Raw genomic sequence first — 26,289 nt, 5'->3', positions numbered from 1 at the left:
TTATCAGATTAAAGAAAGTAGAAACCAATAATAATAGTTAGCTGGCGAGGCATTTTACAGGGGGGCGTGTCTTCTGACAAACTGACCGGAGTGACCTCGACAGGCAGTACAAGTTTACCCAAAAAGTCAAGAAGGCGAAGTTTAAGACCGAACAGGAGCCAAAACAATGAGCCGAGTCAATTTTAAAAAGAAAAAATAAAGAGGGGGAGAAAGAAAAGACTTTGGCTGTAGTCGCATGAAGATGAACCTCAGACTTATGAGCAGCAGCCACTGAAAATCAAACACGTTTTCATAATCCAAATTACATCAAAATGACCAAAGAAGGGAAGAGAAGGGGAGAATTTGTCATTTTCTGCTCCCACTGCCCTCCATACTGCGAGTTAAGGACCCGTTTTATTTGGACAAACTAAGCGTTTGGTAGTGGTGGAGGATTGTTTGCATTTGTGGATAAATAAACCGTAACAGGATGTAGAAGGAGGGAAAAGGGCAAAGACATTCTACTGCTCCTGCTCCTACTTTTTAAAAGAAAAACAAAAGAAAAACAAAGCTCGTCTGGCAATTGAGGTTTTAGTCCGCCTCCTCTTCCTCCGATTCCGACTCTGCCGAGAGAAAACACAAGAGGACGAATCAGTCAAGACGCTGATCACTTTACAACATCTTGTGAATGAGTAAAACGATGATTTGATTGTGATTGTCTTTAAAGTATTTAAGACCTCCTTTTTCTCATGACTGTACAGTCATTTAAAGACTGAGACCTTTCCCAACTACCTGGTTGCCTCCAGCACCCTGTGCATGTGAAGAACTCGCCACTAAAAACCAAACAACATGCAGTCATCCTTTGCTCCAGTGAATACATCAGGACTAAACGCTGATCTGGTTTCAGAGGATTTCAAACAAGAAAAATACTCACTCTCCCAGGATTAGAGACTGTTTGTGACGCCTGGCAACCATCAGTCACTAGAGAAACTTTTATTCTGGCCAGTTTGTTAGTGCTGGGTAAAAATCAGTAACAAAAAGGCTGCATGGAAACCCCTTGATTGGTGACAATTTGTCTCAATTGCACAGACAAAACCTGCAAACTAGGAGCAACTGAGACAAAATACTTGCAAACCACTCGCCAAGTGGGTGTGAAACTTTTGACATAAGCCAGAATTGGAGAAATTGAACTTGTACCTCAACTCTGCAAATATATTGCAAAAAAGAAGCAACCGATGACTTTAGAGGAACTTTTTTGGACTTATTTCAAGTTTCCCTGCCACTCAGGAATAGTTTGCATCTTCCAAGCAAAGTACTTGTAACCAGGTTTTTGGTTCAGCCCCCTCTTGTGATCAATTTCGCCAAACAACAGCTCGTTTGGAAATGAACATTTTCCCTGGTGATTGTCGTTTGCAAGATTGCCACTTACTCTAGGGCCATTTATAGAGGCATTTTGCATTATACTTTGGCTAAAGCTACAGCTTCGAGTTTTATAACAAACATCCTGATACACTAGCACAGATGGCCAGCCAGATTATTATAATAATAATAATTATATCGCGCTTTTCAATGCCACTATTCATTCATTCTCTCACTCACACTGGTGGAGGCAAGCTACGGTTGTAGCCACAGCTGGTGCTCGACTTCCCATTACATGGCCACACCACAGAGCATTTGTGGTGCTTCAACCAGTTGTGGACCGATCGAGCTCTGTTACCTGACATGCTAGCATCAATTACCATGTGGGTAGTAGTCATGTGACTGTAAAACATCTCAAGCATTTCATATTGACCTGTGATTGAGTCAGCTAACAAGCTAAAACAAAGCTTTAGCAAATTCATATATAGTATAAACTCCTTCGTTGTCATAAATACACTCAGGTACATGTCTATACATGCCTTTAATCATACAACGTGACAGGTGCATGTCTAACTGGCCTGTTCAATGCAGAGCTCCTTTAACCTTTTAGTGGCCTTTCAGGTTTTGAGCATATGCCATCAGCTCTGAACACAGCTCCTCAAAACACACAAAACCCAGGAAGTGCAGGTTATTTCTCCATCTTTACCTTCCTCAGCATTCTTCAGCCACTCCACAAATTTTTTCATCTGCTCGAGGAAAACGCTCTTCCCCTTGGCAAGGTGGGCTTCAGTGTACCACTTCAGTATGGCCTCTTCACTCAATACATCCGCTGAAAGAGAAAACAGGACTGTGAGGAGGGCGGGCACATTAAACTTCCACCAGGAGAGCCTGAAACCTTTGTAAAGATTCAAAGAAACAATTTACTGATGCTTGGTGAGAGTTTCTCTATTAAAAACAATCTGGACTTCTGGGGGAAATCTAAGACCAATCAAAGCTGAAGCTGTGTGTAAAAAGGACAATGCCAAGCCAGACTTTCTAGTGTTTGGGTAGCAAAAAAAAAAAGAAAAAAAAAAGACACCAAGCACATTCAAGAAACAGCTTTTTAAAGTCAGGAAATGGGAAAAATGACCTTTCATAAACCTAAAAGACAACAAGACAAGCTGTCACAGCCAAGCTTTTTCCTCCTGCTGTAGCACCAACCTTTATAGAGGAGCACCACGATCTTCTGAAAGGCCTTCATGAAGTGGATGTTGTCGTAGCAGTACTCCTGGATCTTCAGCAGCAGGCTGAGCTCAGACAGACCCTGGGAGGTGAAGGCTTTCAGCAGAGGGCTGTATTGCTGTGGAGAAAGAAGCCGCTAAATTAGAGCATGTAAAGCTGCAGGGAGCAATACTGTGGTACACGTGGAGCAGTTTCCTTTCACCAACCAACAGTCTGGGACAGATTGATTGATGTACACGAGCTTTAACAGCTTCTCATGCAGCTTTGTGATTTTCTTCCTTAAAAGTTTTCAGGTCGGTCAAACAGACCAATCACATTTATCCATCTAACTCTGAGTTTCAATAGCAACCAAGATACTTGTAGACTTCCTGTTGGGTTTAGAAGGCACAAAGATGCCTTTTCAACTTGGGATATTACACGAGGCCACTGAATTTCATGCAAGCAGATTAAAATCAAGTGCTGGGGCTCCTTTATTGAAATACTGTAGGTGGCACCATAGACCCAATAAATACTACAAAACCTGCCTCTTGACTTTAAAATGCCAGCCTTCCAAAATGGGGTTTAGGGCATGTTTCCACTGAGATACATGTGTAACATCCCAAGATGGACAAAATGAATCAAATTTCACAGGTTAGTTTTGTAGGTGATGCTATTGAGGTGTTTTGCACCCCCACATGTGTTAGCCCCATAATAAAGTCTTCATTAGTCTTGAAGTTCATGGGTTTGAGGATGTTTAGACACTTGAAAAGAGAACATTTACTGGCAATAATAAATAGACGCTGTAATTTGGGGATTTATTGCAGTGAGATTGTTGCTACTGCTGGACTAGAGGCACAATGAACTAAACGGGAGGCTTTTATTTTGCAAATCTGCCACCAACTTGAAAATCCTGTTCAATTCAAATATTCCAAGGCTTTTACTTTGAAGTAAGACATAGCTGTGGTTGCGGGATAAGCCTTCAGCCGTAGAGTCGCGTTTCCTGCACAGGTTCATTAATTAATAATGATGAATTAATCCCTTTAAGCGCTTTAACCACAGCTGTGCTCCTCGGCCCTGCTGCGTACCTTCAAGTGTTTGATGGCTTGTTCGGTCACGAGCTCTTCCTTCTTGTTCCATTCCACGGAGCTCATCACACTAGTCCAGATGATGCTGATCATGGCCTGCTCAGAGAGGTTGGCCTTCTTCATCTCCTCCCTAGTGAAGGCGATAATCTGAAGGAGGGAAGGCAGCGAGGTTAATCACACACGTCAGTCACTAATGAAGCACACATCTGTTTCTGTGCTTTTTCATTCAGAGAAACTGAGTGGAGCAAAAACAGAAGTGTTAAAAACCTGTTGTTCAGAGCTCAGTGTATATCTTTTATGATAAATTAGGCATTTAAATAAGTCAGCCTGTGGCCTCACCTCCTTCAGAGGGTCACCTCGGGACATCTGCTCCTGGAGCTCCTTCTGCAGCTCCTTGCGGGCGCCGATGGATTGCTGGTTGCGGGCGAAGTCAGACAGCTCCTTCAGCCCGGCGTCGGTGAAGTACTTCGAAAAATGCTCGCAGCTCCGTTTGTTGGCCGGAAAGAGTTCCTGAGAAGGAGAAGGATGTTCACACACCAGTGAGACACTGGCAGCAGGAATGGGTCGACACGTGGCCCCTGACTTGTGTTTTTGCTTACCATCAGCCTGTTGTCCATGCCAACTTTGCGAAGACTGCCAGCAACAGAGTTGATGTCCTTCTCGTTGATCCATGACTTGAACAGCTTGACAGCGAAGGCTGCAGAAACGCCTGGACAGAGATGACACAGGTCAGAGCTTCTTCTGAACACAAAACCAACTCCTTTTTTAAATTAATTTGACTGCCCTAATTAATGTTAAGCTTCCCAGGGAAGCTGTTGCACACAAGAACCACAGAAAGTGTCAGTGTTGCAGGACGAAACCACCAAACTGCTGCTGTCACTGATACCCGACCAGCTTTCTGACCGTTTCTGAGCCATGCATCTCTGCAAACCCAGACTTAAGACGTTTGTCCTTACCTTCTTTGACGAGGTTCTCGTTGAAGAGACTGTTCAGGATGGAGGCTGATATGCTGCCGTTGGCCAGCAGGATGCCGGTCAGCATGGCGAGCTTGTTGCGCTCAGACTCAGTAAACCCCTTTAGAAACAGCAGTAACTACAAAGAGAACGCAGACAAGTTTAATGCATGTTTAAGCTTGAAAAACAAAAACTGTGGGCATACTTACCGTATTTTCACGACCATAAGGCGCACTGTGCTAAAAGGCGCAGTCTCAGTTATGTGTGCCCTTACTGTATTTAACACACACATAAGGCGCACTGGACCATAGGGCGCATACAAGTACCGTATGCGTATTTAAAAATAAAGCGGGAGCAAACCTGAATTCGGTACCTTATGCCGGTAATCGTCATCATCAACAACACACAAGCATACAAGTGTGCGTATTTAAAAATAAAGCAGGAGCAAAACAAAGTTTGGTACTCACATTTTTATCATCAATCAAACCCATCGAAGTCCTCATCCTCTGTGTCTGAATTGAACAGCTGCGCTAAATCTCCATCAAACATGCCAGGTTCACTGTCTTCACCGTCAGAGTCACTTTCCGTGCCGTGCGGCTCCTCGGAAACGATGCGGCTTTTGCGAAAGCTCGAACAACAGTGCCAGCAGACATGTTAGCCCAAGCATCTACAATCCATTGGCAAATTGTGGCGTAACTCGCCCGGCGCTGCCTTCCACTCTTAGTGAAACTGTGGTCTCCACCGGTCATCCATCGCTCCCAGGCCGCTCGCAGCCTTACTTTGAACGAGCGGTTCACACCGATGTCCAGCGGTTGGAGTTCCTTTGTCAGGCCTCCCGGAATGACAGCAAGCTCACAGTTCATTTGCTTCACAAGTTTTTTCACATCGGCTGTGAGATGGGCACGCATAGAGTCACAGATCAACAGCGATGGTGATGCGTGGAAAAAACCACCTGGTCTCCTTACATACACCTCCCTCAGCCACTCTTTCATCATTTCCTCATCCATCCAGCCCTTTTCATTTGCCTTAATGATGATTTCTGCTGGAAACTTCTCTTTAGGCAAAGTCTTTCGCTTAAAAATCACCATAGGCGGCAGTTTCTGTCCATTAGCATGGCAGCCAAGCACAACAGTAAAAGAAGACTTTTCATACCCCGTTGTGCGTATCGCTACCGTGCTGGTCCCCTTCTTCTCCACAGTGTGACTCACCGGGATGTCAAAAGTGAGCGGGACCTCGTCCATGTTTGTGATGTGGCTGGGCTGGATGTGTTTGTCGGCGATGTGTTTGCTGCAGTAGGAGCGGAAGATGGCCAGATTTTCCTTATAATCCGCTGGAAGTTGCTGCGCTACCGTAGTCCTGGTCCGGATGGAAAAATGGCACCGTTTCATAAAAAGTGAAAGTGAAACTGCTTTTAGCCGAATGGTGACCGTCGAAACGCTTCTCCCGCTCGCTCTTTGCTCGATGATCCACCGCTCGAGTCTTTCCTCCAACTCGGACCACCTCGCCTTATGTCCGCGGAAACTCAGCTGCGTCTTCTTGACCTGCCGGAGCTTGTTTTCCAGCTTCCTCCATTTGCGAACCATCGATTCGTTAATCTTAAATTCTCTCGCCGCTGCTCGATTTCCATGTTCCTCCGCGTAGCTGATGGCCTTCAGTTTAAACTGTGCTTCGTAAGCCTGTATCTTTGCCATTTTCAGGGTTGTTAAAACAACGATGTCCTGCATAATGCACATACCTGTTCTTTTATACAGGTATGTGCGATTGTCCCGGTATATACGATCAACGCCCACACTTCACCCTTTAACGTTCTCATGGTGTTCTCTACTACGTCCTCCTTACAACACATAGGGCGCACCGCGCTATAGGGCGCGCCGCACTTTTTGAAGAAAATCTAAGACTTTTAAGTGCGCCTTATGGTCGTGAAAATACGGTACATCCCTAGAGATGTTAAAACTCCCTTCCACTAAAGAAATTTCTTTCCAGACATGTTGAGAATAACCTTTTAAGCAAATCAAATCCAGGGTTACCACACATTAAAAGTTTGTATTTTGAGCTTCTGTGGACGGTCAAGAGTTTTAAAATGTTTGTATCAGCAATAAACTAGTGTAACTTCATGGGGCTGCTGTGACACCACGCCTGGGATCACTGCAATGCCCTTAACATCATTGAAAAGTGCACAGTTGTTTCCAAATCCCATTAGATTTTATCAATTGTGCAAACCGTTCAAGAGTTGCGATAAAAAGGCCCAACTTATCCCCAGCAACAGGTGGGTCGTTTCCCACAGAGCTGCTCGCATTTGCGGAAATGTAAGGGCACGTGAAGAAAAAGCACCTCCTGTGGTGTGAAAGAAAACAACGCACACCATGCAGCAATTAATTTCTTATCCCATCAGTGGACATCAGCTCCATCTTTGACTGCAGTCTTTGTGCTTATGGCACCAGTTTTCTACAGCAGGACTTAAACTCCATGTATGGTGTCACACACCCATCCTACGCTTCCTAGTGCTGTGCTTACAAGCATAAAATAAGCACCACATAATGATCCAGCGGCACAAAGTCCTTGACTACACTGACAGACCCGACAGCCAAGCAGTCGTTCCCATTTCAGCTCTTTGAAGTGGTGCACTGCAACGCAAATTCAGGCTTGTGGATGTCACTCAGACACGAGCAGACAAAGTATAATCAAGGCCCAACCCCCCAATTACTGGCAGTCAAAAACACCTCAAACAGCCCGACCACTTAAAGGTATGATCTGGTGCTGCAGTTGTACTTTCAAAGATCATGGCTGCTGAAACTGCTAGCATCCAAGATGGTGCAGCTGGGAGTTTGTCCAACCACAGGAACAGAGGTTCATGAGAGCTGACCAACTACAAGGGCCGCAACAGCAGCGAACAGACTGCTCTAAAGTTGGAGCACATTAAAAGAACAGGGATAGCAGAGGCTCAGCCTTCAAAATAAGAGCATGAAAAATATCAGTTAATCAATTTTGACTTTAGTCTTGTTTAGTCGGCTTGTGGGAAACTCAAAAGTCCGCAATTAAAACTTTTAACACCAATGAAATTTTATTTTTAGATTAAGAAATTCAGAAACTTTTAAAACATCTACAGTACATTATGTACTTCGTCTGCTGCATAGTGCCTTGCTTTGGGGGAAAAAAGTTTGTTATCTTGAAAACAAACGAAGGGAACTGCAATCAACAGCTGGCAACCTCTGCCTCAAACCGTTCCAACCAGCTAAGCCCAGTTTGAACTTATCCCCTTATCAGGATCCAGTTATTGCTCACCTTCTTGATCTCCTCTTCGAAACCCTTCTCCAGGTACTTGTAACGCCTGATCAGCTTGTTAAAAACCTGTTTATGAGTCAAAGAGAAGAAACGGCCTGTGAGCATTACCTGCTTGTCACGCGTGCTTCATTTTTAAAACGCATTCATTAACAGGGACCGACCTGAGCATATGCTTGCATTGTCTCCAGGTCTTCTTGTGCCGTGAAGAGGCAGTACTCTGTGCGGGTCATGTCATCAGAGAGAGTCCCTCCTGGGGCTGCAGACACACATAAAAAGGTAAATATATACATGTATTACACACATTTCTGCACACGAGTGACGACAAAACATGTCGCAACTCACCCAGCATCCCGCCAGCCACCAGGATGTCAAAGAGTGTCTCTGCATAGCGGCGGTAGTCAAGCTTGGCGCCAGAGGCATCGAGGAACTTTGCGACCGCTTCCAAATCAGTGCCAGTTTGATTCAAGCCTTGTACGATACTTTCTTGAAACTGAGTAGGGTCAAATCTCTCCTTTTCATCTGTGGGAAGACAACGACACACAAACGTTGATTCAGAAATGAAAGCAGAGTGTGGAACAGCAGGGCTGGGGATCAGTGGATCCAGGAATCAGCACTCACCTCTTTTCCTCGTTTTGAAACGCTGGCCTGTTAGCGTTGGCTTTTGCTGCTTTTGATTATTCATAAAAGACACCCTGAAAGAGACGAGAACACACAGAGTTAATGTTTAGCTGCACAGGCAACTCATCAACGGGCCCTGTAATTATGTTTTCTCCTCCCAGCACCTGGGCGTAAGCCGGGTTATCCACACGTCCTGTAACAATGGGCTGTGTAGAATGACTTTAGAGTCTGCTGGTAATTCAAAAAGCTGGTGGCACCGACCGGAGATGAAAAGTTTTTATTGTAAGAACTTAGTTTCAGTTTGTTTTCAATCAGTTTACTCTCTGGGAGTTTCCAGAGTTGGCTTATTCTTTTCAGTTTAGTTTTAACTTAAAATCTGTTCAGTTTCAGTCAGGCTTTTATTTCTCTCACTTTAAAGAGAGGATAAATTTCAAAAGTAATCATGAATATTTGAAGGACGCTGCGAGTCATACAGGAAGGCTCATGGAGTTAAATTATTATCAAAATGGTATTTTTGGAAATGCATTAGTTCCTATTTAACTAAAACACATTCCCCCTTTCATTTTAACAGGGTGTAAAAACCCTTAAAAGGTACAAACAATGAAAAGGCCCGACTCTTTGCCCGCGATGAGGTTCATTGTGAAAGTAACCAAAGTGTTATCACAGGACGAAATGTTCCCTTGCTATAGCAGTCAAAACAAAAAAAGTGCACACTCAGCAAAAAAAGAAAAACAAACCTAGTAGTGAAGCAACAATTTCTTCATTTTAATTTACTTAAATGTTTTAAAGTCTGAGTTCTTCAGCAACAAACCACAAAGGCCACAAATCATGCTTGTTAACCATGTCTTACTTCCAGACAATGATAAAAGTAACCACATTGTTCCTTTAATTCATGGATCCGTGTTGAAAAAGCAACACGCTGATAACAGTAACGATGAATAACACCCAGTTTTGATCTTTTTTTGAGCCACAAACACACAGTAGCCTTTACACACTAATAACCCACTGGTTTAGAATAATAATAATAATTCTGGGACATTTCAGCCAGCAGCATCTGTACATCCCTGAGAGAAACTGCAGTACTACACTGGCTGAAATGTTCCTTCACTGTGTGGGAATCAGTCAAACTGAGTTGATAGAGATAAGTAGAAAAAAGAGTGCAAATTAGGGAAGGGAAAAAAAGACCAGCTTCCAAGACTTCAGCTCAACATTTAGTCCCATCAGCTGACAAAACAGGGCAGTAAATGTCATCTTATTAACAGATAACAGCCAAGGGGCTGATATTTCTTGACGCTTTTCCCTTTCATGTCCAATTTCCCCCCTCCATTTCTACCAAAGAGTGTAAACATGTTTGAGTATTTAAACCCATGACACCCCTTTTCTTTGCAGTGATGGCTTCATTTCCCTCCTAAATCCCAAACTCTCTTCTATCCAGGCTCAGGGTCCGTCAACAGCTGGATTAATGTCAAGGAAACTCACTGTGTAAGTTATTTTGCTGTAACTGAGACGTTCACGTGCCTCTTAAGATTAAACCAAGTAACGTGTATATCTGTAACCACTGCCTTCACAAACACAGAGAACGTTAGAAAGTATTTAACTCTAAGAGATGCGCATTTATCAGTTTTAAATGGCAGTGTAGTTAACCACTATCCGCGAGCATGCAGTTGTTTAGTTTTAGCTGTTCTGACTTCATTTATCTTACTCCAAGGAAAGCCTCCTTAATCTATTAAAAACAGCCTGACATAATACAGATTTAGTTCAAAGTAAATTAAATCCAGCACGGCTGCTTTTCCTCCCCCCGGGCTTTGACTAGCTACTCACACAAAGGTGAAGGAGTACTCGGCAGACAAAAGACAATCTGCGGGGCTATAAAGGTGGATGCTGGGAGGTGGAAATAACCAGATGTATCAGCACGACACTGCTTAATTCAATCACAGTACACAGGTGTGACCTCAACGCGAGCACGTTCCACGGATATTTCCCACGGATAGCTTTCCGCTCGCGAGCAATGAGGGATTTTCTGAGCAGCTGGCTAACTGTGGATTAGCACAGGCTAACTCGAGGCCTCGCCATGCGCCGAGCAAGGTAGCCGGGCCCGCTAGCACGCTAACCACGTTTGATTACCGTTCAGCCTCGGCTCACGCACGCAAGAAAATTCACCGCATCAGCACCTCATCGACTATAAAACACAACCACCTGTCGAGCTGTCATGAAAAAAAACCCCATCCATAACAACAACAAAGCAGAGCCGCAATCTGCTCTGTAATGGAGCTAATGCTAAGTTAAAATTCGCCCTCCGGCGGCGCCCATGATGGCAACATTCCCAGGCCGAACAAAACCCAAAAAGCAAAATTTCCTGCCTTCAAACAGGCCACATCAGTACACGCAAGGAGAGGGCGGCGTGGGAACCGAGGCGAGGAGCCGGAAAATGAGAGTACTCACCGAAATTAATGCAGATAAAAAACGGTTGTGAAGCCGAGGAATGGAAGCAAAGTGTCGAGTATCTGAGCAGCCCAAACAAAAAGACCTTCCCGTCAGGACTTCCGCAGGCTCCGCCCGCTGCGCATGCGCTTTTTAAAGGGGATTTCCTTTGAACAAAAACGTTTAATTTACTGATACAGAAAGCTTTTTCTTTGTTTGTTTGTTTTGAAATACATTACAGTATATTTATGTAGCTAACCCTTGCGTGGTCTTCCTGTTTTTGTTACTCAGCCAGTGTTAAGTTATTGTGTTATTAAATCAGTGCATCAATAACAATGTATGTAAAAATACATAACAGATGTTTACCACATACATGGTTCATATTTCAAATATGAAATGCTGCTTATTTTTTGTGATAAAATGTAACTGAATAACAGATGTGAGTGAAAAAAAAAACATGTTTATCTTGAAAAAATATAAATGAACTTGATTAGGAGCAGATTTATGTCAGTCTATACAACATAAACAGTCTGGATATGCATTTCTTGCACTTTATCCCTGTATAGCAGAGATGTCAAACATAAGACCTAAGGGCCAAAATCGGCCCATCAGACTCCAATTTGGGACCTAATTAACAGCACTGGAAAACATGAACGAAGGTGTAAAGTTTTATGTTTCATAAGCTTTATGTTTACTGATAACGATCTCCCACATGGCCATTCATGCTATGCCGAAATAATTAGATAATAGATTAAAAAACCTAACTGGTAGAAAGTTCCAATTTTTTCACTTACTACACATAGGGTAAAATGTGCCGGGATGCTGGAGCACAAACGAACAGCAGGCCACGCAGGGAGAGGACAGAGTGAAGGGAAAAAGTACCTCCATACCTTTATGGCATGAACACCACCTGTGTGATATAAATGCATAAGGCTTGAAGTCTCTGAAAATGTGTTAGTCGATTTGTTCTTCATGGAAAATCACCCAAAGGGAAGTATTCTGTGGCTAAAATAAAAAAAGAAACTAATTTCCTTTTGGTAAACAGTGAAAATAGCTCACAGACCCAAACACACTACATATAGGTTCATTTATTAATTTATCATATACATATATGCACACAAACATATGATTGATATTTCCAGGTGAAATTACATTCCCTTTCATGTTCCCTACATATTCTAACATTTTTCCCTTTATCAGTGTCCGATCACACCAAAACCTCGATTTTTATTTTTTACTTTTGCACTGGTGTGTTTCTGATCATTGTCCTGCTGCAGAACTCAAGTGCTCTTGATCTTCAGGGCATGAACTAATGCTCAGACATTCTCATTCAGGATTTTCTAGTAGAGAGCAGAATTCATGGTTCCATCAATTACAGCAACTCATCCTGAAGCAGCAGAGCAGCCCCAGACCATCACACTGTTGCTGTGAAGTTGTTTTATGTCTGATGTAATGGGACTCAAACCTTCCAGAAAAGTTCAGCTTTTGCCTAGTCAGTCCACGGGATGTTTTCCCAAAGGTCTTGGGAATCATGAGGATGTGTTTTGGGTACAGGGTGAAACGAGCCTTTGTGTTGCCAATTCAGCCATATTTGAGCCTTTTTAACATAATTATCAAAGAAATAATCCAACTTGCTGTGAGGCAAACACCATCACGCAGTGTTGGTGAATGAAATTCAATTACTGTACAAGTAATACTGTACAGCTTATGGATGCAACTTACCAACTAGCTAGCTAACTGCTGAATAAAGTATCACCCAAATGCAGTGTTTTCTAGTGCAGAAAAACAAACAAAACACAGGATGGCAGCAAACAAAAAGCGTCAAAATGCAGAATTCAGAAATCACCCGAGGATAGTGCAGTTGCTACTTCCAGCTTTGATGCGCACACACACACACACACACACACGCACACGCACGCACACAAATTCTGCTGTTCTAATTAAGTTTCAGCCAAAGACAAAAAACAAAACAAAAAAAAACGTTGTATTGTTCCGATAAATCACAAGTGTCTGTGTTACATAAAAGTTATGCCTTCAAATAATCCAGTAACCCAGTTAGAGCGTCTGTAGTGAGTAATCCATTACAAATGTTATTCTGTAAGCTCTTTAATTGAAATACTTCACCCTAAAAAAAATTTTTTAATTTACTTTTATAAAAACTAATAAGATGCCAAATTACAGTCATTTATCTACATTCCTAAAGAAAATCATTTTCTTAGAGGTTGAATGTTGTGCTTCACTAATTTCTCACACTGTGCCAGGTAAACTTTAGTAATATAACATGACTTCAGTTTGTTATTTGCCTGATATACAGAAATATTTTAGTTATAGGCAAATATGGCAGAATTTAAGAAAGAAAAGAGAAAAAAAAGTATTTGTATTTATAATAGGTTTACGATGGTTGTGTGGAAGAGCAGAGCAGCAGCTGCTCAAATATGCAGAACCACCACACCACAGTCAAAGCCACTTATATCACATTTTTTCTCCATTCTGATGCTCTGTTTGGAGTCCAGCAGGTCGTCTTGACCACATCTACGTCCCTAAACATGCAGAGTTGCTGCCATGTGAGTGGCTGATTAGGCATTTCTTTTAATGAGCAGCACAACAGCTGTAGCCAGTGAAGATCATCCTTGTGGTGTGATCATCCTCGTGTACCAGTCAGCATGGCCTTAGTCTCTAAAGTGACTTTGAGTTCATCCTTAGTTTTACAGAGACAAAAGGTGGATTTTCTTTGCTTTATTAAACATAATTTATGTTTTCCCTTCTAAATCAAGCATTCAAGCACAAAACAAATCAATGCCTTCAGACAAAACCAAAGATCAAGTGGACGATCGTCTCACATTTATGGAAGCCTGTTTCCGCCACTTAAAAAAAAAAAAAAAAAAAAAGATCCATAACTCAAAATTCCGAGTTATTTTCTCAAAATTCCGATTTATTAACTCAATATTCTGAGAAAAGCAACTCGAAATTTCGAGTTAGCGCTGCCAATCAGTAATCTACGTGAATGACATCATTTCCTTGTTACCCGGAAGCTGAAGCCCTCAGCTACAAATGCTACAGCTAAGCTACCGGTATTACATCCAGTCGTGAATGCACAGATTGCTGAGTGTTTTCAGCCTGGCTTCACAAATGATGAAATCCCTGTGTTATTAGCTGAATCACATGGTGTTACTATCAGCAAACGTATTCGCAAAAGCGCCAATTTGTTGGGATCCGTTTTTGAGTGCGCGTTCCTCTGCGCGATATGCTTCCGGGTAACAAGAAAGCGACCTCATTCACGTATATTTTTGATTGGCAGAGCATTTCCCATAACACAGAATAAATCTAATTCAATCACAATGTTGATTCTTTGTGTTTAAAATTAATAAAAATGAGGAACACGTCTGCGGGCTGAAACCCACTCGAGTGGCCACAATTCTGGTTACATTTGGTAACAGAATAACTAAAAAAAGATATCTATAAAAGATTAAAAACTAACTGCACTGTACATGTGGTGGACCACCACAAAAAAAGAAAAAGAAGAGAAATGATCATCGGACAGATTCTGTGCAAGTGAAACATGCAGTCTTAAATCAAAGGAAATTTGACTGCACAACAGCGTTAACCGTGTGTATTTGACTCAGTGGGTAGGTGTGACGTGTGCATCGCAGTGATTTGTGTTTAGCTTCTGAAATCTTAAATTCAATGATACAATAAAATCTGTAAAGGTGTTAAACACTGAAGTGGATTAAAAGCACCTTTGCCCCGCGGCTGGTATTTTTTGCTACTCTAAGTGAATTTCACCTGATATTAGCTAAAAATGATTAGTTTAAAATCTTTAGTTTGATTCAGTCTCAGATGTCCAAGGCCCACGGCTTGAAAGACCCTGGTTTGCTGGCTGGAACCTGGAAACAAAAAGAATAGGAATTAATGTGTAAAGTTTTGGTCTTCAAAACAGTTCTGCACACCATCATCATTCCCACAGGTATGAGCTTCCTGCCATCACTCACAGTGGCCTCTCATTAATATGAGCAGAATGTGCTTAAAGTTTATGTGACAGCTGAACTCCTCGACCTTTCCTGTCTGTAAGCATAAATTTACAGTTACAGGACCTGAAGTTTACAAACTGTCCCGTTTAGGCGAACTCCAGATTGTGTAGCTGACATGTGTAGTTACCTTCTGAGTGAATGGGGAGGCAGAGGCTAAGCAGGCCCTCTCTGGTGTTGCAGGGGAGTTTAGAGAAAAGGGTCCCTTCAAACCAGAATCGGAGCGAGCAGCAGCCACGGCGTCTTTGATGGCGAAGAACACCGAACTGCCCAAGAAGAGGGTGGGTTCTCCAATACCCTGCACAGGAGACGAAAATCAGCAACGCACCAAGTACAATAGAAAACTAAAAGACTGAGGTGTTTGGAAGTAATCTTCCTCCTTGTGTCTGACCTTTGAAGAGTAGATGGCGTAGGGGTTGTCAGAGTCGGGCAGCAGGTAGACGTTAAACTGCAGCGGCACATCGCAGACCGCCGGGATCTTGTACTGAGACGGTCCTCGAGTGTACAGCAGCCCGAAGGGAGAAAACTTCAGCTCCTCCAGAGTGTAGAGACCCAAACCCTGCATGAACGCTCCCTCAATCTGAGAGAAGGGAAGAAATCAAGGAGAGAGACGTTAATTACTACGCTCTGCTAAAAGTTGTTTTTTTACTTAACTAAATTCAGCTGTTCAGGTTTTAAAACACTGGGTGAAATGGGTGCAGCCACTTACTGAACCGTGCAAACGGGCTTGAGTATACATATCGACTGGGGGGGTTTGAACAGTTCTAACAAACCTGAAGGTCAGCTCAGGTAACTTTTGGCTCTGGACCTCTGGTTCCCCCTTTTTAAATGATTAAAATTGCCATGGTTTGGTTGCAGACAGCCCTCCGCGAACCTGGTTCTGCCAGAGTTTTCTCCCTGTTAAAAAGCAAGTCTTTTCTTTTCCATTTACACCAAGTGCTTACCCACAGTGGGTTGTTTGATTGCTGAGGGTTTCAATGCATTATTGTAGGGTCTTTATCTTACAATATAAAGCACCTTGAGGGGATTGCTGTTCTGATTTGGCACTATATAATAATTTGAACTGAATTACTTATTTGGTGTGACCACCTTTATTCTTCAGCACATTCTGAACTCTCTTAGCTTTGTCGTGTCTTTAATAAGGGTGGGTTTTAATGATGGATTCTGGCTTGGATAACGTGATATCAATTCATTAAAATCCTGAATCGATTGTTTTATACAAATGTATTTTGCCCAAAATTCCAGAATCTCAGGTGAAACGTCACAAAATTTTGACAACCACCAAACATTTAAAACGGTAAATGAGAGCAGCTACACGGGTTCTGCACAAAGACGTAAACACAAAGCGCGGACCCGCGGATCAAAATCAGTGAGATGTGGCTTTCTCACCGATGGCACGGACACGGTCGGGGCTGAAAGCCGACAGCTCGCTGATTCTGATGTTTTGGCGGGTCCGCGCTTTGTGTTTACGCCGATTCTAAAGCTGTTAGTTTGATCTCTCTCCAAACAATATTGACTGAACCAGCAGCAAAAGAAGATCCAAACTAAGCTTCACATAAACATCGTTTTGAATTCCCTCTGACTTTTACTGTTTTGCATCCACCACAAAAAAACAACAACAAAAAAAACAAACAAACAAAAAAAAAAACAAAAAAAACCCCACACTTCATGCACAGCTCTCTCTCTCCCCCCCTCTGTACTTCAAGAACAGTTTCCCGTCTATCCCTGAAATCTGTTTTCTGCATTATTCGCTTGCTTGTTACGCACAAGACTGTTGTTTACAGCGCTGTCGGCCGATGTTTTTTTTCTTTTCCTTTTACTCACTTCCAAAAAGAAAACCTAATTTCTGCTGTTCTATACTGAACAGATTTAAACTTTGTAAAATTATACAAAATGCAAAACGCTCAGCCGTGTCTCTAATAAAACCACTGTAACTTCAGAGGTAATGTTCATAAGCTGATTAATGGTTTTCTTTCGTTTTCGATGTACTGCAGAATATTTTTATAAAATCCCAGGCCAGGAAAATCGCCCTCATGTTTTTCTGTGTTTTATCTTCAGCTACTTTGACACAAAGGCCTCTGCTGTGACGCTCACACCTTTGATAAAGTCTTGCGAGTGTCAGCTTCCTTTTTATAGATACAAAAATATGTAAATGTACTGATCTGAATTATAATATTTCTGACTGTCTGAGGCAAAATTTCCCAGATTCAAATCAAACTGAATCGAATCGATTCAGGACCTTTTGAATCGGAATCGAATCGATTCTAGAAATCAGTGACGATACTCAGCCCTAGTCTTTAAGTCGTCTTCAGGAATAGTTCTCCAGGCTTCTTGAAGGACATTCAAAGCTCTTCTTTGGATGTTTCTGCCTTTTGTTATGTTCTCTGTCAACATGATCCCACACTGCTTCAATAATGTTGAGGTCTGAGCTCTGGGGAGGCCAATCCATGACTGATAGTGCTCCACTGTGTGTTTTTCTGTGCAGGTATGATTTTACTGCTCTGGCAGACCTTCAGAAAGCCCAGAGAACTATTTCTCAAGAACACAAATTCTGGCTCCAGTCTTTTTCATGCTGTTTACATTGTGTTGGTTAATGACACTGAAACAACTGCCAGGCAGTCATGCAAAGATGTAAAATGGCCGTAGGTCTGACCTGGCCCATGTCCACAGATGGGTTCACACTTTTGCCGATATCCACTACGATGTCAGTCCTCAACGTCTGCAAGAAGCACAAACATGAAAAGAAAACTAAAAAAGGATTCCTTTATTTTCTGGCAATATTCCTTCTGTTTGCAGCAAGTGGCATTCAGAGTCGAGACCGTTCAGACAGACCCTGTATTCTCCGGTGAGGCAATCCAGCTCCACCTCGGAGCAGCTCACTCCGTAGGTGTAGTAAGCATAAGGCTGGCCCTCCATCTTGTCCCAGTCGACGTAAAGGTCAGGACCTCTGAGGACAAACAGGAAGATACAGTCACTTACTGCTACTTCATCCATTATGGGTGTGGGGGGAGATTTCTATCATACTTGTAAAATCCAGTCGCTGACAAACTGATCTTCTCCATAAATGCTTTATTGGCCTGCGTTCAAAGAAAAGTTATGTTATTTAAATGCTCCAAATCTAACAACATCATTCAAGGATTTTCGTACCCAGCTCTCCCAGGTTCCTTTGGGGTTCTTCTTTCTGATTGGCTCCAGTCGCTGGTACAGAATCTGGCAGGCATCTTTGACCGCCATGCCGTTAGCATCGGTACCAAAGGACGCAGCAGATGGGCAAGTGTTGGGAACGGTGTTGGTGCTGGTTTCACTGATGTAGATCTTTGAGGGCGGGATGTGAAGCTCCCGGCTCGCAATCTAACAAACAGAAAAAGCCAGACCCCGAAAGGCATAAATCTGGTGTTTTTCTGCTTTTTTGTAATAATACTGAAGCACAAATCTGGCCAAAGACAGACCAACAAAACGAAAACAGCAGTGACACAAACTTTACAGTATTTTTAATGTTCATCCTCTTAACGTCAATATCTGCAAATGTCTCAAAACTACAACCAAACCCCCCCAAAAGCCAAAAATAGTTTACTGAACATTTCTGATACATAAGCTAATAATTAACACCTGCTCATTGCAGCCACAGATGTCCCGTGGTGCGACCTGGCCGGTGAAATTTGCACCTCAAACAGTGCAACTCTCGGGAACTATTTTCAGTGGTGGATAAATTAGAATTGGTGCCCTTTTTGCATTTGTGGCAAAACGATGGTGGAAGCGAGCATAACGGGAGGTAAACCTTTGTAAGCAGGTAAAAATAAAAATCGTGCCTACCGCTTCACCAGTGTGCTGCCTTCACATGTTTTCAGTGCTACAGTTATCTCACGCAGATTATCCAAATATAATGGTGTTAAACATTAAACTGGAAGGCTCTAATGCAATATGCAGCAATACCGTTAAGCTGTTGTTGTTTTAATCCACCCAACAATTGTCTTCTTATCTTTTAAATAGCATTAAAATAAATGCATTTATCGTGTGATTCTTTAAGTCTTTTTATGCTTATTTCTTGATTTTGATGCACAAAATGATTTTATTATTTAACTATTTTTAACATATTCCTAATTTATACATCTCGACGTGCTATTTTTTTCCCCATGTACTCCATTTATATATTTACATTGTACATTTATATAGCTCAACATGTGTTTCTTATTATATTTATAAGATTTTTACATGCATACATTAACACTAATTAATTTAAGTTAACCTTTTGGAGTGCATTTTTTTTTTAAATACACAAATACATGATATTTTGTTATATACACATTTTTTTGTCGTTTCCAGTGAGGTGCTTCACACAGTACCTGCTGCATTTTCGTGTGGACTCCCTGACCCATCTCCGTCCCACCGTGACTCACCAGAACCGAACCGTCTTTGTAGATGTGGACCAAAGCTGCAGCCTGCCACAAACAAAACTGAACTAAACAGAAGCAAGCGGCTACTGAGCTGACTGCATGCAACCTGCAGTCGCGCAGCCACAGCAGTAACAACTACAAAGAAAAAAAAAAATACCCAAAAAACACAAACACAAAGACCCTGAAACAGGCTCTTGTCTTTACACACAGGACTTGAGCAGAATTGGCTCTTTGGCTTCTGTAAGCTGTAAAAATCTAAGATATATTCTTGCAGTGTGTCATTCTGCAAGACTTCACGGAGTCATTGTGACATCACAGGGTGTCATGCAGTGTTGTGCAGCTCTCTCCATGCCCTTTTGCATGATCTATTACTAGATATGGCTTCTTTTTGTATGGCGCCAACAATGAAGGCAAAGTTTTTGCTGACTTTCACATCAGCAAAAACTTGTGAACATGAGCACAAAACTCTGGAAACTCCAAGCCTGCGGGGACAGAATAAGATCAGACCTGATTAAGGAAGCCATCTGAAAAGGCGATGCCATATTTGATGGGGATGATGGAAATCCCCCTCTTCTTCCAGCGGTTCTGCTCGTTAAACTGCTCGATGGCGCCACGGCGGGCACTGTAGTCAGACCGGCGCTTGCACTCTTCCCAGCAGCGCAGCAAGTTCTCGGGGTTGAACTCAAACTTGTAGTGGGTGGTCGAAGGGCCCCTGTACATGTTCATCTCCCGAATCTGATGAAGGATTTTAAACATTTAATTAGATGCTGTTTTGTAAACCCGGTCGAGCTCGTGGCAGGAGAGGTTGGGGCGGAACCTTGTCGGCGGGGCATCCCAACACCATGGCAACGTCGTTGATCATGTTCTCCACGATCAGCAGGCCCTGGGGCACCCCAAAGCCCCTGAAGGCAGTGTTTGATGGCAGGTTGGTCTTACATGCGGTGCCGCGACCTCGCAGATTGGGGATGTTGTACGCGGTGTCCATGTGGAGGACCATCTTCTCAGCAACCTGCAAACACCACAAAATCCACTCTTACGTTCTTTGGCGTTTCACTTACATTTATCTCCAGTAGCATTTCCTTTTTCCACTTACCAAGGGAGACTCATCTACAGTGTTGCCACTGTTGGCAAAGAACTGGAAATCTGCAGCAACAATCTTCCCATCATTCATGAAACCCACCTGAAACAAACAACAGTCAACTCCCAGGATGATGACGAACACAAGTCAACAACGCCTTTAAAACTAAAAAGTTTAAAGATCTTTTGGTCACAACCTTTCAAAACTGAAGATGAAATCCTTTAAAGCCCACATTTGTAAACCACCAAGAAAGTAAGAAATGTAAGACAACTCTTTACAAAAAATACTGGAGCTACCGCTCAACCTCCTAGTAGATACACCTATGGTATTGATTTAAAACTCCTACATCGCTTCTTTGAGTTACTGGAGTCACAAACTTAGGCATCCACGTTTCACGCCTGCTCGGTAGAGTGCAGACAATACCACATCAGCCTTTACAGCTGAGAGACAAACACAAACCTCTCTGCAGACTCTGCTGCACCTTGGTTCTGTCTTACATCACACTGTTTGAATAATTAAAGCGCTGGAAGGCTCCCCTCACACAAAACACTCAGAATCCTAACCAATAAATAACGATACCAAGTATATTTGAAATTCAAAAGTAATTTTCTTAAAAACTAAATAAATAAAATAAAATCAAAACAGTGGGCAACACCTAAAAAATTAGAAGGTATATCCTGTGCGCTTGGTTGTACCTTATATTTTCCCAGGGTGGGATGTCGGCCTCCTGTAATGAGCATGTCCTCGCCGCGCTCCAGGACACAGCGGACGGCACGATTGGTCCTTTAAACAGTTATAATAAAAGAAAACAAAATGTAAGAACTTTCCAGCTTCTTTTTCTTTATTAATGTCTCTTCAGGCCTCAGTAACACAGGTCCAGAGAGTGAAGGTAAGCGACCCTTAGCAACTGCCAGCTGTTAAGGAAATTGCTGTATTCCCCACTAGTTGGCCAGTGGCTACAGAGATGGTGCTGAAACAAAAACCTACTTGCAATTGCTTTGGTAACGTAGACCTTTTACTTTGAAAGTGAACGGCCTCTGTCAGATATTTGTGGCTTGGAGGTTACCGACCAGCCTGTGTGAAAGACTTGCTAATCCTTTGGACTCACTTCCAAGCAGCCACCGAGGTGATAGAAGCCAAAACTGAGGTTCTGGTGACCTTCCCTCCAAAGGCTCCGCCCACTCTTTTGACATGACAAGTGACTCTGTTGGATGCGATGTTCAATGTCTCGGCAACAGCATCCTGCACAGAGAGATCCAACCCACCTGCAGCTCTGACTTGTCTTTTATGTTCAACATGTGAGCACTGGTGAGCCATTACTCACTGAGTAACTCTCAGGTTCACTGACACACACCTGCTCCGTTTACCTGAATCAAAGTTGGCCACTGAGTGGAGATGTAAACGTTGAACTCCATCTCCTCGCCGACGGGAACCACCAGCATGCTCTGCGTCTCCATGTAGAAATGCTCCTGGCCTCCAATTCGAATCTCCCCTGAGGAGAAAACATGCAGAGTTTAAAAAGAAAAAGCAGACGTTGTTCTCAAACAACTTTTACCTTCATAAACCTTGTCGACAGTTTTAAAGGCTTCAGTCACATTTCCCCTCTGAAGCAAACGTCGTGGTTCAAAGTAAGATGACTTCTCGACGGCTTCCTGTCACAAAAAGTGTGACGTTGAAAAGTTTACCCATCTGCACTTTTAGCATTTTCTCCAGTGAATTATCAAAAAACAGAGCAAAACACCCCGATGTAAAGGAACAGAAACAGTTTTACTACTCAAACTATAGTATTCCCCATGATGCAGATGCTCAAAGGGTAAAAAGTCAAACCTCGATGGTGAAAATGGGATCGGGCAGGTCTTCATAGCTGATCTTTACAGCTGCTGCTCCTCGTTTGGCGTGCGCCTTTGTGTCGGCGACCACCGCACATATCATCTGACCGATGCACGACACCTGCAGATATGGTGAGTGTCGTAATTTCCCCATTAGTGTTTAAATGTGAGTAAAGAGCAGCGGGTGCGCAGAAGGCTCTACCTCGCTCTCGGCAAGCAGCTCCTCATTATAGCCGCAAAATGTGCGGACTTTCTTCCCGGGAATGTCTTTGGTTGTGATGACGTCGACAACGCCGGGAAGCTGTAGGGCTTCGCTCACATCCAGCCCTCTGTCAGACAGCAAACATCAAAATATCAGCATGAAAACACCAGAAAGAGCCTCTTTTTCCTAATGTAAATGCACTAAAGCTCGTTATTTAAAGATAATTAAACTCAAAAGCTCCAAAGTGAAGTTTGTCTATGTTGACTAGGGTGGGGCGATTGGATGAACATTAGTCCAATCGCTCATGCAAGTTAGTCGTGTTTGAGAAGTTTACCAGGGTGATTTATTTATTTGCCCATGAGTGAGTTTGCTAAGAATGATGGAGCTAATAGAAGCAGTCAACAGAACCCCCCCCCCCCCCCCCCCCCCAAAAAAAAATAAAAATTTGTGTATTTTTTTTTTAAAAGCACCCTCTTTCAACTGCGAGCCACTGCACCCTCTTCAGAGTGCGCCCAAATGCTTGTTGATGGAGCTGCAGAAGCTGGTGATAGCCAAGCATACTCAGCCGGATGGTGGACACGTACATACTCATGTAAGTTAGTCGTGTTTGAGTGCTTTGCTCGCACTATACGTCTGCACAAGCAGCACACTGCTTTGATTACATCCTTTTTCATCTGGCCCAAACACCCCCCCCAAAAAAAAACAAAACAAACAAAAAAAACATTGGCAACTTTTTTCTTTAGTGTTTTTTTTTACGAATTAACACGACTTGACGCGATTAACAATTAAGCCAGCTGGAGCGCAGACTGACTCAAAATCCCTGAAATGTCTCCGTCAATGCATTTTGGGAGTTCGTCCGTTCTGTGCTCCAGATGGGTCGAGTGTGTTTAAAAAAAATTTAATCGTGATGACCATGCATGATTACATTGCTCCGCCCATCAAAAAGTCTGCGCATACGCGAATATATCGCCCACGATTGCTGGACTCACAATTGCCGGTTGGAATTTTTTTTTTTTTTTTTTTTTTTAACATATCGCCCAACCCTAATGTTGATTGCAAAAGTGAAACCAACAATAATGCGCCAAACACTGCAGTTCCTCTAGTGACCACTTGAGGCGGACTCCAAGCATGAGTCAGTCGCCATAGAGTCCCATGTTAAAATGCCTGACTTTACAGCAGAATTAAACATCTTTACAGCCAGAGACAAAATGTAACTTTACTCCTTCATAACTGCACAGGCATGATTTTCTTTAACATCCCATGTCCAGAATATCCACCATCCCTCCTCTGCATATGTGCAAACCATCATCTGGCCCCCTGATGCACTGCCTTGTAATCTCAGTGACTCCCAATGAAAGTATTAACATCGCCAGATCTGCTGTCTGTCTTTTTGTTAGTGACACCATCTGTCTTTGGAAACAAAGCATGACCAGGAGCACACACACAACAAAACCTAGAGGTCATCGCTCAGCTATCGCCATCTGGTGGTCTTTGGATAGAATACAGGTTTTTAGATAGCTTTGCATTGCTGATGTGGAAGCCATGTTTTAAGGCTAACGTTTTAAAGGTTAAGCAAATCTGTGTCCATCTGGCTGCATTGCTCTGCCTTTCCTGTCACTTCCTGCAGCTGATCATGGTCTTCATGTTTCCTGTATGCATCCATTATTTTGCATTTCTATTGTTCGCGCAAATGTATGTCAGTCCACAGCCCTGTGGAAGTCCTGCTGACACAGCAGGAAACCTATTATGCAGTGCAAGCAACAGAAGAATCTGCTTTTTAGTGCTGCCTGTGTGAAGGGACCATAATTACTTGTGATCATGAACAAGACACCTCCTGTGGCCATTAGAGGAACTGTAGTTTTTGGCTTTTCCTTGTTGGCGTTGCCATTTGGTGCTTACGTGATCTTAGCGTGTGGTCGGGAGCTGGTGACCACCATGAGGAAGAGCTCGCCCTCTATCTTTGGGAGGTCATCGCAGTACACAGCCTCGCCTGTGGCCTGGCTGATGGCGGACCGATGCATCATGGGACGCCCTACTGCATCGTGGTTACTCTGGTCCTTTGAGACAGGCTGATGAGGAAGAGGAAGTAGTCGTGTTTATGAAGAAAGCACATCTGTTTTTGAGTTAAACCATTCTGAAAGCCATTTTGTAACCTGGAACTCCTGCAGGCCAGGTTGGATCTCTCTGGGTAAAGGTTGTATCTTCTCAGGGACCTCGTCTGTGATCACATTCTGTAAAAACACATTTAAGTCAGTTGGATTTACCACATTACCCTGCACTATTTCTTTAAAGTAGATCTCTTTTTACCATTGCTTTCAGCTTGTGCAGGACCTCCAGGTAGAATTTGAAGAGCAGACTAAGAGTCAGAGACCTACGAAACTCCACCTTCCCTCCTGGAGCTGAAGGAGGGAGGGCCAGCTCTTCCAGAAGGATGTCGTAGGCTTGGCCGAGGGTCTCGTCGTCCCACGGCCTGAAGGGAAGAAAAGCAAATCAGCACAAGGTGAGAAAGTAATGAAGTAAAGTAGAGAGCGGAAATTGAGGGGAAAACAAAGAGACCTCCTGATGATGGCCTGGCAGGTTTTGGCTGCACTGACTGTGGTCGGGCCCATCCCTCCGTAGTAAATACTGACATCCTGAACCACTCTGGAGCTCTCTGAGAACATCACCCTCATCCCAGCTGTCACGGTGGCGAAGGAGGCCTCCTTCCTTGGTGCGTGGCGTAAAGCCTGAACAAACTCCCCCTGCAGGTGAGACGAGGTGCAGCACTAGTAATCGTTTTCTCTTTAGCACATAATCTATGACAGACGCTCACAGCCACACAGTAAAATATGTGTCACCAGTGTGGAGGAGACGCAGCATGTTCTTACAAATAAAGAATAAAGTTGGTGTACCTTTCTGGAAAAGGGGATGAAAACGGAGACGACAATCTCCTCCGGCTGCAGGATGACTTTCCCAAATCCCACGAAGAAGTCCTGATTCAGGGGAACCTCTCGTCTTCCTCCTGGTGAATTCATAGAGTTCAAGTTGCAGTTTGTTTATTCATCACTCATCTTGATATATTTTTTTTTTTGACTCACCGCTGGAAATCACGCTGACTTTGCAGTTGCCGGCAGCCAAAATGGGATTCAGGTCCGAGTTGGGGTACGCACTCACGATGTTTCCTCCCAGAGACTAAATGCAGACACATTAAACTTGTACTCAGAAACGAGAGGAGATTATAATCAGTTTAAGTTTTAATTCAAGGCTTTGAGTTCTAGTTTCTTTGAAGCCAGCCCTCTTTTTGTCTTACAGTGCCCCCTCATGCCCACAGCGAAGATATTTCTTCTTTGTCTAGCTGATTTTTTGCATGACGTCTGACCCATGAGGAAACGTTCACTATATTGCAGTAGTATTTCTCATCATCTGCAGTAGACCTTCACTGGCTGAGCTAGCATGAGAGCAGCTGTGCCCTCAGCTTTGGCCACTCAGGCACCATTTAAACAATGTTAGACCGATGCATGAAACGTAACATCTTAGGAGCTTTTTACTTTCAGTTCTATGGGAAATTTAAATGTGGTGTTGGTTTTTTGATGTTGTGCAGCAACTGTTTGACTGGTTATTGTTAACCGGTTCCTGACACCCCAGTCACAGCCGTGCGCGGCAGCTGCAGCCATTACAGATCGGCCCTGTAAAATGAGCAACGGGCTCAGAGTACCTTCTGGAATAAGTGCAGAGCACTACAGCTCAGCAAAAAAAAAAAAAAAAAAAAAATGCTTATATGCAACAAAAGCAATACTTGCACCATCGCCTCACAGCAAGAAGGTCCTGCATTAGAATCTACAGTGGGGGTCTTTCTGCATGGAGTTTGCTTGTCCTTACCAAGTCTGT

At 43.1% G+C, this 26,289-nt stretch overlaps 2 protein-coding genes across 2 annotated transcripts in view; both read right to left on the bottom strand.

The window, feature by feature from the left end:
• Positions 1-11,004, bottom strand: bzw1a (basic leucine zipper and W2 domains 1a). The gene is made up of 12 exons (XM_085347793.1): positions 10,916-11,004; positions 8,474-8,547; positions 8,198-8,374; positions 8,017-8,111; positions 7,856-7,921; positions 4,577-4,712; positions 4,220-4,329; positions 3,960-4,130; positions 3,621-3,767; positions 2,536-2,674; positions 2,042-2,164; positions 1-599 (listed from the first exon to the last, which is right to left on the bottom strand). The coding sequence occupies exons 2-12, from the start codon at positions 8,535-8,537 to the stop codon at positions 568-570; spliced, it is 1,260 nt and encodes a 419-aa protein (XP_085203919.1). The 5' UTR covers positions 8,538-8,547; positions 10,916-11,004; the 3' UTR covers positions 1-567.
• A 978-nt stretch (positions 11,005-11,982) lies between these two features.
• The window catches only part of aox6 (aldehyde oxidase 6), a 36,917-nt gene continuing 22,610 nt past the window's right edge, over positions 11,983-26,289 (bottom strand). The window contains exons 12-34 of the mRNA XM_085348575.1: positions 25,500-25,593; positions 25,314-25,423; positions 24,979-25,163; positions 24,730-24,892; positions 24,576-24,653; positions 24,322-24,491; positions 22,423-22,549; positions 22,219-22,341; positions 21,947-22,043; positions 21,759-21,883; positions 21,500-21,633; positions 21,087-21,174; positions 20,407-20,493; positions 20,131-20,322; positions 19,821-20,048; positions 19,263-19,358; positions 18,067-18,270; positions 17,944-17,996; positions 17,752-17,866; positions 17,573-17,638; positions 15,311-15,499; positions 15,050-15,217; positions 11,983-14,778 (exon numbers count right to left, since the gene is read on the bottom strand). Coding sequence (XP_085204701.1) covers positions 14,728-14,778; positions 15,050-15,217; positions 15,311-15,499; positions 17,573-17,638; positions 17,752-17,866; positions 17,944-17,996; positions 18,067-18,270; positions 19,263-19,358; positions 19,821-20,048; positions 20,131-20,322; positions 20,407-20,493; positions 21,087-21,174; positions 21,500-21,633; positions 21,759-21,883; positions 21,947-22,043; positions 22,219-22,341; positions 22,423-22,549; positions 24,322-24,491; positions 24,576-24,653; positions 24,730-24,892; positions 24,979-25,163; positions 25,314-25,423; positions 25,500-25,593 — 2,943 coding nt within the window. The 3' untranslated portion in view covers positions 11,983-14,727. The remainder of the gene's footprint in view (positions 14,779-15,049; positions 15,218-15,310; positions 15,500-17,572; positions 17,639-17,751; positions 17,867-17,943; positions 17,997-18,066; positions 18,271-19,262; positions 19,359-19,820; positions 20,049-20,130; positions 20,323-20,406; positions 20,494-21,086; positions 21,175-21,499; positions 21,634-21,758; positions 21,884-21,946; positions 22,044-22,218; positions 22,342-22,422; positions 22,550-24,321; positions 24,492-24,575; positions 24,654-24,729; positions 24,893-24,978; positions 25,164-25,313; positions 25,424-25,499; positions 25,594-26,289) is intronic.

Source organism: Diplotaxodon limnothrissa, linkage group LG23, assembly GCF_057381915.1.
Source record: "Diplotaxodon limnothrissa isolate DT_005_m linkage group LG23, D_limnothrissa_male_GT1.1, whole genome shotgun sequence".
NCBI classification, from domain to species: domain Eukaryota; kingdom Metazoa; phylum Chordata; class Actinopteri; order Cichliformes; family Cichlidae; genus Diplotaxodon; species Diplotaxodon limnothrissa.
Note: the sequence above shows the minus strand (reverse complement) of the source record. Positions and strands in the feature narration are given on the sequence as shown.